Below are 14,519 nucleotides of genomic sequence, written 5' to 3'. Positions count from 1 at the left end.
ACACACACACACACATTCACACGCACACACATACACAGACACACACGCACACGTACACACAATCCTCGACACTAGTCTCGCTAGCCCTGGCTCAATAGTCCAGCATCGCTCCCAGTTGGGAGACAATATCCTGTTTTTCGTGATGGGGAAGGGAATGAGTGGAGGCGGGTGACCAAGATGGGTGACCCTGGGAAATGTAGGAAAAAAGGGAAGAGAAGGAAAAGCCTCACTTGTTTGTGTAGAGGAAAGGATATCATTCACTATCACCCTCCGTCTGTCACACTAGAGTATCACAGACATGCTATTGAGCTGGACTGCATCCCCTTAGGATGAGGATGAGAGAGAGGGGGAAGAATGAAATAATCTCAAGACAACTTTGACCCTACAATGCTTTTTAATAGTTTTTTTTTTCTGGAGGTCAAAGTTGTAATGTCATCGTAATGTCACTTTCATCCTTATTACAGGGCTTTTGAAAAAATGACTATATTAATATTCCTTTGAACCAGCAGAAATTCACAATTTAAACTGCTGCCAAACTTAGACAATAACATTCTATAACAAAAGAAAATAGCTACAAACCGCCCCCTACAATTTACCAATAAGGACTCTCTCTCTCTCTCTCTCTCTCTATTGTCTAATTGTCAGAACAATCCTCTCAGAGGGCAGTTCCACTCTGAATTCCAGGGTTTTTACAATGCGGTCGCCCTGATGACACCACTTACTCGGAGACAATTGAAGGTAAATAAGGCCGTGAGGGTCGCGCAGGACCCCCACTCCCCCACACACACACACACACACACACACACACACACACAGACTGGACCCCCCCTGCTCCCCGCCGCGCGCCTGCACGACTGTCTGCTTAGCACTTAGAACTACTGGCCCTTTGAAGCGGCGCTTACACAAGGACAATGGGGCCTGTTGTTTGAACATCGTGTGCAGAGGTGATGGACGATTGGGTTGAGGTGTAGGTTTGTGGGCAAGTGTTTGTGTATGTGTGTGTGTGTGTGTGTGTGTGTGTGTGTGTGTGTGTGTGTGTGTGTGTGTGTGTGTGTGTTTGTGTGTGTGTGTATTTGTGAGGAAGATTTTTGCTTATAGGATGTAACAGACTGAAAATAAGTGCTATCTGTCTCTTATAATGATAAACAAACTTGTTAATGCACATCCCAAGTCAAATCCATCCTCCGCATGATCTGGTCCTCCAGTCTTAGTCTAGTCTAGACGCAGTCTTGAAGAATATACAAAGAAAATATTTGCCAACATAATATAGCCTACATTTAGACCCTACATGTATTGGGATTTGTATATTAATGTAAGAAAAATAATCAAATGAGGGCATATCACTAATCACATGTGGGCATATCCTAACTGTGATTTTAGATTGATTTTCACACAGCTATCGAGTTAACACAGTACCACAATGAGGAGAATCTCATACGCTTTTGACCTACATCAAGATGACACATCACCTAGACAACAACTGCCACGGTGACAGATAGCATAAACTAATTTGGCCAATGGCAATAAAGCGGGGTGGTGGTGACTGTGCGTCGCCATGAGGCTGTAAAGGGGCGGGCCGCATCGCTGACACGGCAGCATTTTTGCCCAGGCTGGAGAACGGGTGCCAGCCAGACCCAAGCGCTGGGGACCATAAAGCCGAGCTGGAACGCAACCTTTGCCCGATAGCATTCACTCAGAGGAGTTGCACTCACACACACTGACACACACACACACACACACACAAACACGCTTGCTCATACACACACAGTCTCGCAAGCACACTCTCAAACATAGACACACACACACACACATATAATCTACACGTGCAGGTTGCAAATTATCCCAACATAATGGAATAATTTGACCTGAAATGTTGGCTAATGCGGATCCATCAATTCTTTTGTTAATAACTTCCAACAGAATAAAAATATGTATAATTGTATATAAAATTTAGACTGGCATCCCATTCATAATCTAGTATGAGTCTAATTAAGTGCTTCTATACTTTCAAACTTCCGATTTGCAAGATGTCACCTGAACTACTGTCATTGTTTTATATTGTTTTATGTTTCTTACTTAATAAGAATGAGCTCTACAGAGAACAATGCATGAATACAGTACCTTTCCCACAGGGAAAGGGCAGTAAAACAGGAGACAGGAGGGAGAAATGACCTGCGTTTGAGTGTCGCTACAAGTGTTTCAGCTGTAAATAGAACCGCTGCACCACAAGCACCGGCTTATCTGGAAAACACCCTAAACTCTGATGGAAATACCTTTGTTTAAACTCATAACATTGGCTCACCAATTTACAAAATGTATAATGAATTCATGAAATGATGAACTGATTAATTTAGCATTTTAATTAAGTTTTTGTTTTTTAAGGTTTGTATAAAATCTAAAATGGCCAGTCTGCAAAACATATTCTGACAGAATCCTCAAATAGGTATACATTTTTACTATTTTACAAATGCACTTGCAAGGAGTAAATGCATTGCATTTAATTGCAATTCATTCATTACATAAATACATAATTACTCTACATGTTACTCGTCTCGATGTTTAATTATGGAGATTTGTGCTCTTTAAATCTTTAAAGGGATTTAGCATGAATTAGGAATAGATGGCCCTGAAATATTATGAGCTGAGTATGTTAATTTGGTTTATTAATCTATGGAAATGTTGAAGAGCATCACAAAAACAAGACAAACATACTCAGCCAACACAGCCCTGCCTCTGTCATTTCTGAGGCAAATTAAATAATAATAACATTCCCTTCTAATTCAACAAAATGCAGCAAATAAATTTTGGTTAACATGTTCAAACAAACAAAACAAAATCTTACACAAATTAACATGTGTCCCTTTTTCAAATGTTTTTGAAGAGACAGGGGGAGGTCATTGCACTTTAAGATTGTCTGACATACAGTACTCCGTTGAAAATACACCAATCAGCAGAGTCCAGGAGCTCCACAGCCTACCCTCATAAAGGAAGGAATAGCAGAGTGGAGGGTCGGAATTTCTGACATCACAAAATGAAGAAAAAAAAAGAATAGAAAAAAAGAATATGTTTCCAGAGCAGAGGGATATTATGGGTAGGCTTTGTGTTTCCTTGGCTTTCCTTATCTCAACATAAATAATGTGTCTTTAAAAGTGAATCATTTACATTTTAAAGTATTAAAACAAGTTCAGAAGTGATAAAACTCTTCCATCCCACCCACCCCCCCGCATTGTGGTTTCACCGTTTCCGAGTTTAACATTTGGCAACAACTTGCCCACTCGTGGTAGGCCATTAATGTGTCAAGATACCACGCTGGTAAAAAGAACGGTGAAATGACACCAAAAACTGATATGTTGACAACAACAAACACCCAAACTGCAGTGATGCTGTGCATTGCATGTCCCCAGTGATCCTCTCAGCATTTTCCTCTCTCATTGACCAACTCGGCCAGTGCTGGGCGTGGGAGTTTGATGAATTCTAATTACAACGATAGGTAGTTATCACAAGTCTGTATGCATCCACACATAACAGGACTGGGTTTAGGTTCGATTCGGCCACTGGCAACGGCCCCAGGGTCCCAGGAAGGGTGGTCATGCCTGGGTCAACGCACACCAAGAGTTCTGGGCAGCTATAGAGGTAGGGGTGAAGGCATAGTCCTCATATTTGATGTCCACGTGTCCTGAGCTTGTGCTCTCCAGCTGAGAAGAGGCCTGAAATTACACGTATGACATGTCAAAACGTATGAAGGCTTTAGGAAAGTCTGAAATGTCAGCATATTGAATTAATTCATGTTTTACATAGATGACGGTTAGCAGGATTTACAACAAAAGCCCAATTTCAGTTTTTACATTTTTATCTTTTTCAAAATTTCCATTTTGCTAGGAAACTATTGAAGCTTCATATCAGTGAGGCCTGTGTGTGTGTGTGTGTGTGTGTGTGTGTGTGTGTGTGTGTGTGTGTGTGTTTGTGATTCTGTGTTTGTAGTAGTGCATGGTTACCTGGGAGACTGATACAACGGTCTGTCCAGCGTATGGAGATGGGGCCATGTTGGGTTCACTCTTTATCGTGGAGGCGTTCTCGGATACGGACAAGGAGGCGGGGGAGTTGGTGCCAGAGGCTGAGGTCCCTACAGTGGATGGGTGGATGGGGGTGGTGGGGGGTTCAACAGAAATGATGAGCAATATAATCCCACCGGACTGATAATGCCCAAAATGAACGGTTTCCGAAACTTCTTTTCTGAGATTTAGTAGTAGTAGTAATAGTAATAATATTATTTCCCACACACAAGAACCATGACATTGTAATGGACATTGTACTTTGGAAGATATATCCTTTTTTTTTTCATAGTATCCGGTCCATTTAGTTATATCCTGAGGCAGTTTCCCTCCTTACCTGAGGAAGTTTTGGATTTGGGCATCTTAGGTTTTCTTTTCCTGGTCTGGATACTCTCTTTCTTCATTGCCAGTGGTCTGGCCACCTGAAACCAGCAGGAATGATGAGTTAGTCGGGTCACCTACAACACGGCTGGAACTCGGGCACTACTCTGTATACACATTGGACTAGTGCCTGATTTTTCTCTCCAAACAAGAGGGATTTGCAACTCTCACAATCAAGCACAGTTGTATTTACAGTGTAGATATTTTTAGAAAATAATTCAACAGCTCAATGTGTTAAATAATGCTATTTTGACTGGAAAAGCAACACCATCTAGGGATTTTTTTCAAGCAACTGAGCCAGACTGTGTTAACATGGTCGACTTTAGGCAGATGCCAGGCTTGGCTGTTTAGCTGCACTGTGATGTTCCCCAGTGAGCTAACTCCCCTCCTGGGTCACCACTGCACTTATTCACTGGTTACCTGGCATATATATAGACTTGTTTTTGCCAGAGCATTCAACCAAAAGCAATCCACACTTTTACATCATGACCATATCAGTCTGCGTTTGGCCAAGCTTTTTGGTGACAGGAGTATCAGGACGATTCGGAGAGTGACCGTAATTGCGACGGGTGTCTTTTGGGTGTATTTTGGAAGTACGCTGCCTGGGCGAAGGGACTCACTGACTCACCCCGTGGAGCTTCATGTAGAGGCCACAAGCGTTACACACGGGCTCCCCTTCAGCATTCCTCCGCCACAGTGTGGTGGTGCTGGTGTGGCAGTTAGTGCAGCACAGGCCCGCCCGACGAGAGGTGGTCTGCTGTGAGGACAGAGGCACGGAGAGAGGCATGAAGAAGTCTGTCTTATACACTCGTTAATAAACAGTGAAACATTACTTATGGATAACGCCAGAGAGCAAATTGTGCAGGAAAATAGCATTTTCTGAGACTAACTTCTGAGATGGATTATCAGAGACAGTGTGTGTGTGTGTGTGTGTGTGTGTGTGTGACTCTACATAGCGTTGCATTAGTGTTGAGATAGGAGCCAGGAATGCCATGCACTCTGATGGGAGCCCAGAGCTATGCAGCTTGTTGTGGGACACGAGTGAGAATTCTCAGAAGAAGTGCACAGTAGTTGAGCGAGTTGCAGCCAAGCCTTATGCTGCTGCCGCAGTTAAAAACAGACAGCCCAAGGACAAGGTCAGTGAAGGACAAATACAAACAACAGAGTGAAAAAAAAAGACTAACGCCACCCTCTGAATCTGGACTAATTCACAGCAGCTGCCGGAGACAGAACGGCGAGCCATGGGAAAACCCACAGCGGTGAAGGCCTCTCTCTCACTCACCGACAACCTTCTCCCACAACTTACTGACCTTGGAGCCTCTCTCTCTCTCTCTCTCTCTCTCTCTCTCTCTCTCACAGAGTTTACCACAATTAACTAGAGTGAGCTATAGAATGAAACATGTTTCGGACAAATTCACTTATCTAACACACTATGACAACTCAAGAGTTTAATTTTAGGTGACCCAGAAATAGGCCTAACGATATATTTTGCTCTCTTTATTTTCTATATTTCTAATATATATATTAGTTTATGATTTTGTACAGAAGTGCTGGACAAAAGTTGACAAATGTACAGTCTTTCTATAAATAGAAATAAAGCTGCGATTTATAATGGTGCTTCAGTTTTTTTGATAGCCTGTGGGTTCTCATCAATGCCTTTAACATAAAGGTTATCAGCTGCACCAATGCCTCTCACTGATACGTACAAGGCGTTTCTGTGGTTTGATAAGCGGTCTGTTGATGCCGTTCATCTTGTGGTAAAGACCACAGGCGTTGCACAGGTAGTGACCGGTACCGTCTCGTCTCCACAGCGGGGTCGAGATGGAGCCGCAGTTAACACACTCTCGGCCTTCGCCCGGTATCTCCTCCAACATGTCTGCAAAGGCAAGAAAAAGACCATATTTGACATAAAGAACGGACACAATGTTATCAAATAAAATAAATGCAAAATGAACATTATGCAATCTGCCCATGGGGAATTATTTAAAGCAGGTCCGAAGGGGAAAGGTTTAAATACAATAGCCTAGATCTTGTTTTGTCTCGTCGGTATTTTTTCTGTGCATACTTTAGGATGTGATTTTGCTTAGAATGCTAATGCAATGATAAAATTGACATTATTCGTAAAATAGGCCTAACTTGCCAACATATAGCCTAAATCGCAACAATAGACGCGAAAGCAAACTCGTGGACGCTACACGAGATGCACGAGGTAGGCTATAGAGACGGAGAGGAATTTATAGGGTCCACTCTGACGACTAAAAGCGAACTGAGCCAGAACGTGCCAACGCCTGGACAGGGTCAGAAGTGCCTATTAGGGCGACTGACGAGGCACGGGTCTCCGACGGATGGAATGTCTATGGGGGTCTTATCAGTGTTGAAGATCCAGGGGTCTCCAATCAATCAAGCTACTGACACGCGACGGCCTCCAGTAATTAACTGCCCGAATTCCAAGGCCAAAACTGGATATTATTATTATTATTATTATTATTATTATTATTATATAAATAAGAGTAGCCTATCACCAATCTCGCTTCCTAGCACCGACCACCTTGGAACCAGGAGCCCACTCTGTCTCTGTTCCAAAATGCACTGTGTCAATGTGTGGCAATCAGACATCTAAAACCACCGTTTAAGCCTGATCAACGTGACAAAATGTTTCAGTGATAGCTTTTCTAACCATTGTGATGCCTATGTGTGTACTGAACTCTTTCATCAGTTGATGACTGAAAACAGTCAAGTCAATGGAAGGGAATGGAATTAGCATTTAAATTAAACGTCTTTAGACCTTCGTGTTTCAAGAATGTGTATTAGTAGAACGTGCAACAATGTTTATTTTAAAAGCAAGGCACAAATTTATCAGCTCAAAGGACTGACACAATTGATGGTGGGGTTTGACCGTTCAGATAAAGAGGTCCATTAAAAACTTCAAGGCTACAATAAATAACTTTTAACACCCTATGCAGTAAATTGTGAGATCAATGCATCAAATGGGTTCATCCCTTTTGAGGTATTCCAACCATTCACCATAGTTCTGTTAAAACAAGCTTTGAAAATGGCTTAAAGAATTACACAAGTATGGTTGCATGATACAATGGCTATTCTGTAACCCAGGGATCAATTATCTATCTTGTAAACTTGTAAAAAAAAGCATATTTAGCCTATTCAGTGTTTTATACACAGGCCTCGTTTTAAGGTCTTGGAAATTGTTTTCTTTGCTGTTCTGCCTGCTCTAGTCTCACCGAGTGAACTAACAATTACGCCTGTTGCATTTTATACAGGCAGAATGACTAGAAGGAAGTATTTTGTCATTATTTCGCCTGCATTGGGTTATTCAAAACAAATAGTTTTTTTTTATCGTCGCGGTGTGTCAGAATATTCTTTCTTTGAAAGTTGGAGGAACACCATGGGTCTGGCGGCGTGACTTATAGGCTGTTTTAAACGGACCTTCTAAGACTAAAAACTAAACATACCATAGCTGGATCTTCTCCCAGACAGCGCGCCTTGTCGTCCTTGTAGACTGATCATGCCACCGTCGAAGTGTCCAGGCGCCCAGGAGGTGGCCATCTCAGGGCTCATGTAAGCGTATGGGCTGGAGTACGATCCTCCGACCGAGCGCACCAAAGCGCTTCCATACTGGTCCCCCCGTCCGCTATTGCTCAGTACCAGCGGGTTCTGGTACGCGGAGTCCCTCCCGGTGCTGCTGCTCACCGGTGGACTGTGCGAATAGGAGAATCCAGGAGGAGGATGAGGGCTGCCCGGGTTAAACGAAGAGCTGTCCGTGCCAGCTTGTGGCCAGCCATGGTGGCCCCCGAGGCCATGCGACTGATGGGTAGACTCGCACGTCTGGAGGTAGGGGAGAGTCTGCAGCATGGCAGGTACCCGAGTGGTGGGCACGTAAACGGGGGAGCTCGCTGACGGATGGATGTAGTTCCCAGTATCGTGTGCATATGGAGAAGGGTTGGAGGATAAAGCCAAACTTTGGTACATCGTGTCGCCTCTTGCTTGAGTCTTCTTGACGAGGTAAGAGGGTATGCACCTACTCCTGAGTGGAGGTCGATTCACTGCAATCTCATCAATCTCCACGAAATGACAAAAGAACTCCGTTTACGGAATAAACACCCGCTCCTAAAATAAAAGAAAGTTGAACGATTTAGCACATTAGCAGAATCCACAAATCTGTCCTGCGATGAATTCATAGTCCAAAGACTGTCACCTTGTTGAAGCTGCCTAGCCTACATGCCTGGCGTCACCTGTGAAATCACACCTGTGACTCTAATCTTAACAAAAGTAGTCTTAATGAAACCTTCAATACAATCAGGCGTCAACGTATTTTGAGGCCATTAATCCTTTCACTTACAGTATTCAGGTAACACATCTGTAAATGTACTAGCAAAACAAATATATTTCTCTCGCATAGCAAGGATTAAATGCCACGAGTATTTTAAATAATATAATTATCAGTGCTCGGGCATTTTGATTGAGTGAAAATGGCTTAAATTGCTCCCAGTATCTTTGCTTGCAGATATAAATAATTATCAGCCGTTCCAGATATCCTTAGGAACTCTAGGCTTACTGTACCGTTAACTCATAATGTAGGGTCCAAATCAAAAGACACAATAGATAGCCTGTGGCATATCTCCGATACATATATTTGTATCATTGTAAACGCAGATCACATAAAACGTTGATAGCTGTATGCACTGGGCTAATACAATTTCATCCAAGGGCTCTCTCATATTATCTCACCAGATAAGGACGGTCGGTGATAAAGCCGGGAACCCTCGCTCCAACTGAGGTTGATTGAATGGTGTTTTAGTCGACGTCTTTCTCCCAGTAAGAGCACGGAAGGAATACGGTGTCGCCGTAAAGACGTCCAAAATGCCTCGGCGAGGAAATAAATATCTTATTTTTCTTCCAAAATTTCGTTCGATCCACGGGATGGCTGTAATGTTGACTCTTTGCCTTCTCTGTATCTTGAGATAGAAGAAGCGGCTGATAATCTCTAATATAACTGTTCTGTGATTCGCTCTCCACTGGGAAACTTTACTGCGAGTTATTTGTACGACGGGACCACGTGACTCAGTCAAAGGTAGGACCCATCGTTGTTGGAGGAGAGCGATAGGAGGAAAGGGTCAGAGGGACAGGGGGGTATGCAATTCCTAGAAGCGCACCTGAAATGGACCCACCTTTTAGCTGAATCTGCTGAATCTCTTCTGTTTCAAAAGTCAATTTATCTAACTTAAAAAAACTAACTGTTCACTCAATTCTCTTTGATTGAGGAAGGACGTTGATTTGGTCACCACTGTGTTTGTACTCTTTCTGTTTCTTTTTAAGCCTTGGTCATGAGATACTGTGTGGTAAAGTTACCAGTGGTAATCATGTAACAAAGTACAACGTCTTTTATTGATATAATGTACTCCCTTTTAAGTTTTTAAACTAACCCTCTTCGTAATTAGGGCTACTGTGTACACAATGCCTGCAAACGTTTTAATTGAGCATTCCAGCAAAATAAAAACGTTGCTATAAAATCATTTCTCTGGCTCAACGGGAATGTTATGCTGGGTTTTATGGCCAGGTAAATGTGGCTGAGTTCTCTATAAAAGCAACCCTGAGATAAGAGAAACGACCAACAACTATCCACGATGATACAACTGTAATCACTCTCATTATAGCAGGCTGGAAATATTGTTATCTTAGCGGTTTTGTTTGTGTAGCCTTCCCTGCAGAAAAAAAGAAACAATAAAGCTAGTTATATGAATTATATGATTATATGCACGAATAATTGTGCAAAATTACATGCTAGCAAAATCACAGATGAAAACGTCTATAAGTAAGAAGAAACAAAACATAAATAATAATAATAATAATAATACCATCATCATTATTATTGTAATTTTTGAAATATATTTGGCCATCATTTAACTCCCCTGAAGTTTGCTTTTTAATGTGACATTGTCTGATGTAGCTTGTTTTTGGTTGAATATGTCCAACATTTTTGTGAGGCACACTAATTTTCAAGCCATCGGTCTGTCTACCTTCTCTGGACGGTCTGTCTTACCTTAGCCTCTGGACAGGTCACAGATAACAAGATTAATTAATGATGTTCTGACCTGTGAACTCAGTCCTCGCGCCTATAGCGCAAGCGAGACAATCGACCGGAGGAGATGCTGTGTGAAACGCGAGCTGGCCTTTTGTTTGATCATTAGAGAAGGTCAAACAAGCCGACACTTAATCCTCCTCTTCATTTACCTCAACTGGCTTTTAATCAAGGGCAGTGTTCGACGTCGCCACTTCTCTCATCATTGACTGGTCTGTGGTGAGTCCTATAGCCAAAATGGAGAGAGTCACGATTATTCAATCAGCCACAATATACATAGGCTAACAGACAGATTCTGACACGGAATAGGGGCCACAGACAACCCATAGTTAAAGTACAAACTTGTTTTTTTATGCGTGCGTTTTATTTTTTATGATATTTTTTATGATTTTATGATAAATGAAATTAATTATATAAAAATATAAATATAAATATTATTAGAGCTTGCACATTCAGCTGTAGTAGGCCTATAGCCTTCTGTTAGGAGATCTAAGAAGTCTGATTTTCTTGCTTCAGACAAGCAGACGCAGAAAATGAATGATCCAGAGCCCACTGTAAATTCTGTTCCGCTTGACTTGTCACGAGTAATGCCGAGTGTCCCAGGTGTAGGCTATGCGCGCGTGTGTGTGTGTGTGGAGTAGCCTGCGTTGTGCATTTCTGAGAGGATATATCTCTTAGTGATGGGGGGGCTACCCTATTTTATAATTTTGCTGTCACCCTAATAGTAAACGTTTTTTTTTTAATCGCTCGAAATGCAGGCTAAATAGTCTACTTTGTGACTTTAATACAAATGATTGAGATACATTATTTTAATGTATTAATTAATTTCTCCATCTCCGAAGAATTCTCAGAACGCACTATTGTAGATACTTTGAGATTTATTATTCATTTGAATTCAGTTTGGGTTATTAATTGAACGACATAATGTAGGCTAGCTTATGCGTTTGATATTCATTTAAGGATCGCTTCTATTTTTTTTTTTATCTTATAAAAGTTGCTTTGCCCACAGAAATAGGCTACACCTGTTAGGTGCTGAGAATAGCATTTGTTCTAATCTCCTCTTCACTTTTAATGTCTTTCTTTCCTTTTTGTCTTTTAAAATATGCATTTGAGACGCATCGCCAAGACATGAGGCATCATCTGGTTATTTAATAGTCAACAATTAAATTTGTCAATATTAATGAGACACATGTAAATTGCAGTTTTTATAATGGCCAAGAGAAATTATAATCTAATTGACCCAGCAGAGTAATGTCGACTAGAATAATTGGCATCGCCCTGGAATGTGGCCTAGTTCCAAAATAATCTGGGTGTTTGTCAGATCTTGGTGGTGCAAAGGGAAAAACGCTCTACATTATAACAAATAACTTTGTTTTCTCACGATGAAATAAAACAGTTATGAACTGTATTAATCTCACTTTGATCCCGTCTTTATTTGCAAGCGGTTCACTCGGAGGGCTTCGCTGTCTTAACCTCAATAAGTCAGCGGCTACCAAGAGCCAGGGTTAACGCGTGCTATAATGCTCGTCTCTTGCTGGTGGACGGCTGATACCGCGCTTATGAATGAGGTGCCTCCTGAGGCCTGTTCTTGCGCGAGACTCATTACGCAGTCCATCACGCGCTCCACGCCATAGCGCCAGGGAGCAGACAGTATGCATCCGCCAGGTCAGGTTTTGGTTATGTAAATACAAAATCAAGATGCTGTCAACTCGGCGCTTGCTTTAATCACAAATACATATTTTTTTCTTCGCTCAGAAATAGTCGACGTCATCCCCATAAGCGATAGTGCTTTTCATTAGACACCACGCTTTCTTTGATAAGCATGTGTCGCCAGTGGTGTATTTGTGGACAACATTCCTTAACCTAAACTGAAGGTTTATCCTCATTTTAGTCCACTCCGAGAGATAACTGTGGAATTCTGCTAGGTATTTATTGTCTGTGATTGGAGTATTGCTGAGATTCCCTGCTTATTTTCTCCATGACATAGTTGGCCAATTTATCAAAGTAAGGGGAAATCTGTGATGTGGATTTAGGCAAACCTTTTTCATAGTATGGCTGACAAAAAAAATCATTTTAAAAAGAAAGAAATTATTTCAATGTAATTCAATGTCATTTGTTGGGGATTTGAACATTTCCAAGGTGTAGGCTTTTGTCCATGCTTGCAGGCTACAGTTATGTGTGAAGTGTGTCTTAGGCGTGACTGCATTGCTACTTGTGAGATGTATGCTCTGGTATGTGGGAAATGTGTACACACATTTGTGTTTGAGATGTGTTCATGCATTGTGTGTGTGTGTGTGTGTGTGTGTGTGTGTGTGTGTGTGTGTGTGTGTGTGTGTGTGTGTGTGTGTGTGTGTGTACATGTGTGTGTCCTCACTGGTGTCTATGTAACGTATGCACACATGCCGCTGCGTTCTGGGCCTTGTGAGTGTGTGTCTGCGCTGAGCTGCCCTGCTCTGGTCTTGGTCTGGTGTGTGTGTGAGAGCGGCTGTGGCCTGGCTCTCACAGTCTTGAGGGGGACCGGTGGAGCCAGGGCAGGCTGCTGCCACTGCTGGGGAATGTGGGGCTGGAGTCAGGCTAATCTCCGGCCAGCGCAGAGGCTGGCTCCTGTCTGCCTGTCTGCCACTTCCCTATCTGTGTGTTTCATTTCACACTGTCACTCCCTATCTGTGCTCCAGCTACAGCAGGCCTCGGCAGGGGGCTCCTCAGCCCAGGGACTACCAGCACACACACACACACACACACACACACACACAAACCACAGATACTGGACCACACAAGGAACAAATACTGCTGTCATATCTCTTATGAGAGGAGTATAGGAGGAATACATAAACAGATATACATTCAGGCACAGATGTATGGATATGTTCAAATCAACGTGCACACACACACACACACACACACACTCACATGCACAAACACATACACACACTCTCTCTCTGTCTGTCTCACACACACACACACACACACACACACACACACACACACACACACACACACACACACGTGTACCCATGTGTTACTGTGAGAACCATGCATTCGTACTTAGGCGCTACAGATTCATTGCCATTTGATTCATGTCTAAAAATAAACACTCTAATGGTTATTGGAGGGCTAAGCAGAAAGGAATGTGTGGTCTGGCCGGGCCGACTGCATTGCATGATGGGAAACCTTACCAGAGACACCGCGGCTCTTCCTCTCTCTCTCCCGCTCTCTCTCTCCCGCTCTCTCTCTCAGCATCTTAAGTACTTCAGCGGCAAAGAGGCTGTTTTTCACGTATGACCTCGTCTCTTGTGTGTGCTTACTCCGCACTCTGTGCCCCGTACTCAAGTCACGGGGCCAAGGGTCAGAGTTCACACAGGTTGACGCAAATCAGAGACCCTTCGTCTGGGGCTGCTTTGGGTTGCTGGGTGAAGCTATCTCTATAGTGACGCCACTGATTATTTTGGGATGTGGGAAGATAATGCTTGTTGGTGGACACAATAATGAACAGAACATGCTATGTTTCAGTTGTGTGGTTTATACTGTGCTGATCAGAGAGTGAGACTTGTCACCTAAAAAATGATGAACCCCTTGCTCTGACATAAAATAGGTCATAGAGAGTAGATGCTTTTCACAGAAATCTATAACCGAAATCATGTATGTGGATTATATGTATTTTAAAGAACAAAACAGAATCCATGTTGGCAGGTGTTAATACATTTTTCTTTTTCTTTTTTCGTGGGGCAAATACCATGTCCTGAGGGAACTTGAGTGCTGTTGGATTTGCAGGGAAGGTTTGGGTGACAGGTGAGCTGGTGGCAGACAGGTAGGGCTCCGGGGCCAGGTGAGCAGGTGAGTCATCGTGACTCGTTTTGTGACTTGTTAGAGGGGGAGAGAGCAGTCACTGGGTCAGAGGTCTGGTGTGGCACTGTACACACAATACCGTGTGTGTGTGTGTGTGTGTGTGTGTGTGTGTGTGTGTGTGTGTGTGTGTGTGTGTGTGTGAA

At 42.7% G+C, this 14,519-nt stretch overlaps 1 protein-coding gene across 1 annotated transcript; it reads right to left on the bottom strand.

The window, feature by feature from the left end:
• Window positions 1-3,225: 3,225 nt before the first annotated feature.
• On the bottom strand, window positions 3,226-10,071 carry gata5 (GATA binding protein 5). Its single transcript, XM_048242106.1, has 7 exons — window positions 9,180-10,071; window positions 7,904-8,558; window positions 6,140-6,309; window positions 5,062-5,190; window positions 4,390-4,474; window positions 3,996-4,123; window positions 3,226-3,707 (listed from the first exon to the last, which is right to left on the bottom strand). The coding sequence occupies exons 2-7, from the start codon at window positions 8,418-8,420 to the stop codon at window positions 3,588-3,590; spliced, it is 1,149 nt and encodes a 382-aa protein (XP_048098063.1). The 5' UTR covers window positions 8,421-8,558; window positions 9,180-10,071; the 3' UTR covers window positions 3,226-3,587.
• Between the last annotated feature and the right edge of the window lie 4,448 nt (window positions 10,072-14,519).

Source organism: Alosa alosa, chromosome 4 (assembly GCF_017589495.1).
Source record: "Alosa alosa isolate M-15738 ecotype Scorff River chromosome 4, AALO_Geno_1.1, whole genome shotgun sequence".
Lineage (NCBI taxonomy): Eukaryota > Metazoa > Chordata > Actinopteri > Clupeiformes > Clupeidae > Alosa > Alosa alosa.
Note: the sequence above shows the minus strand (reverse complement) of the source record. Positions and strands in the feature narration are given on the sequence as shown.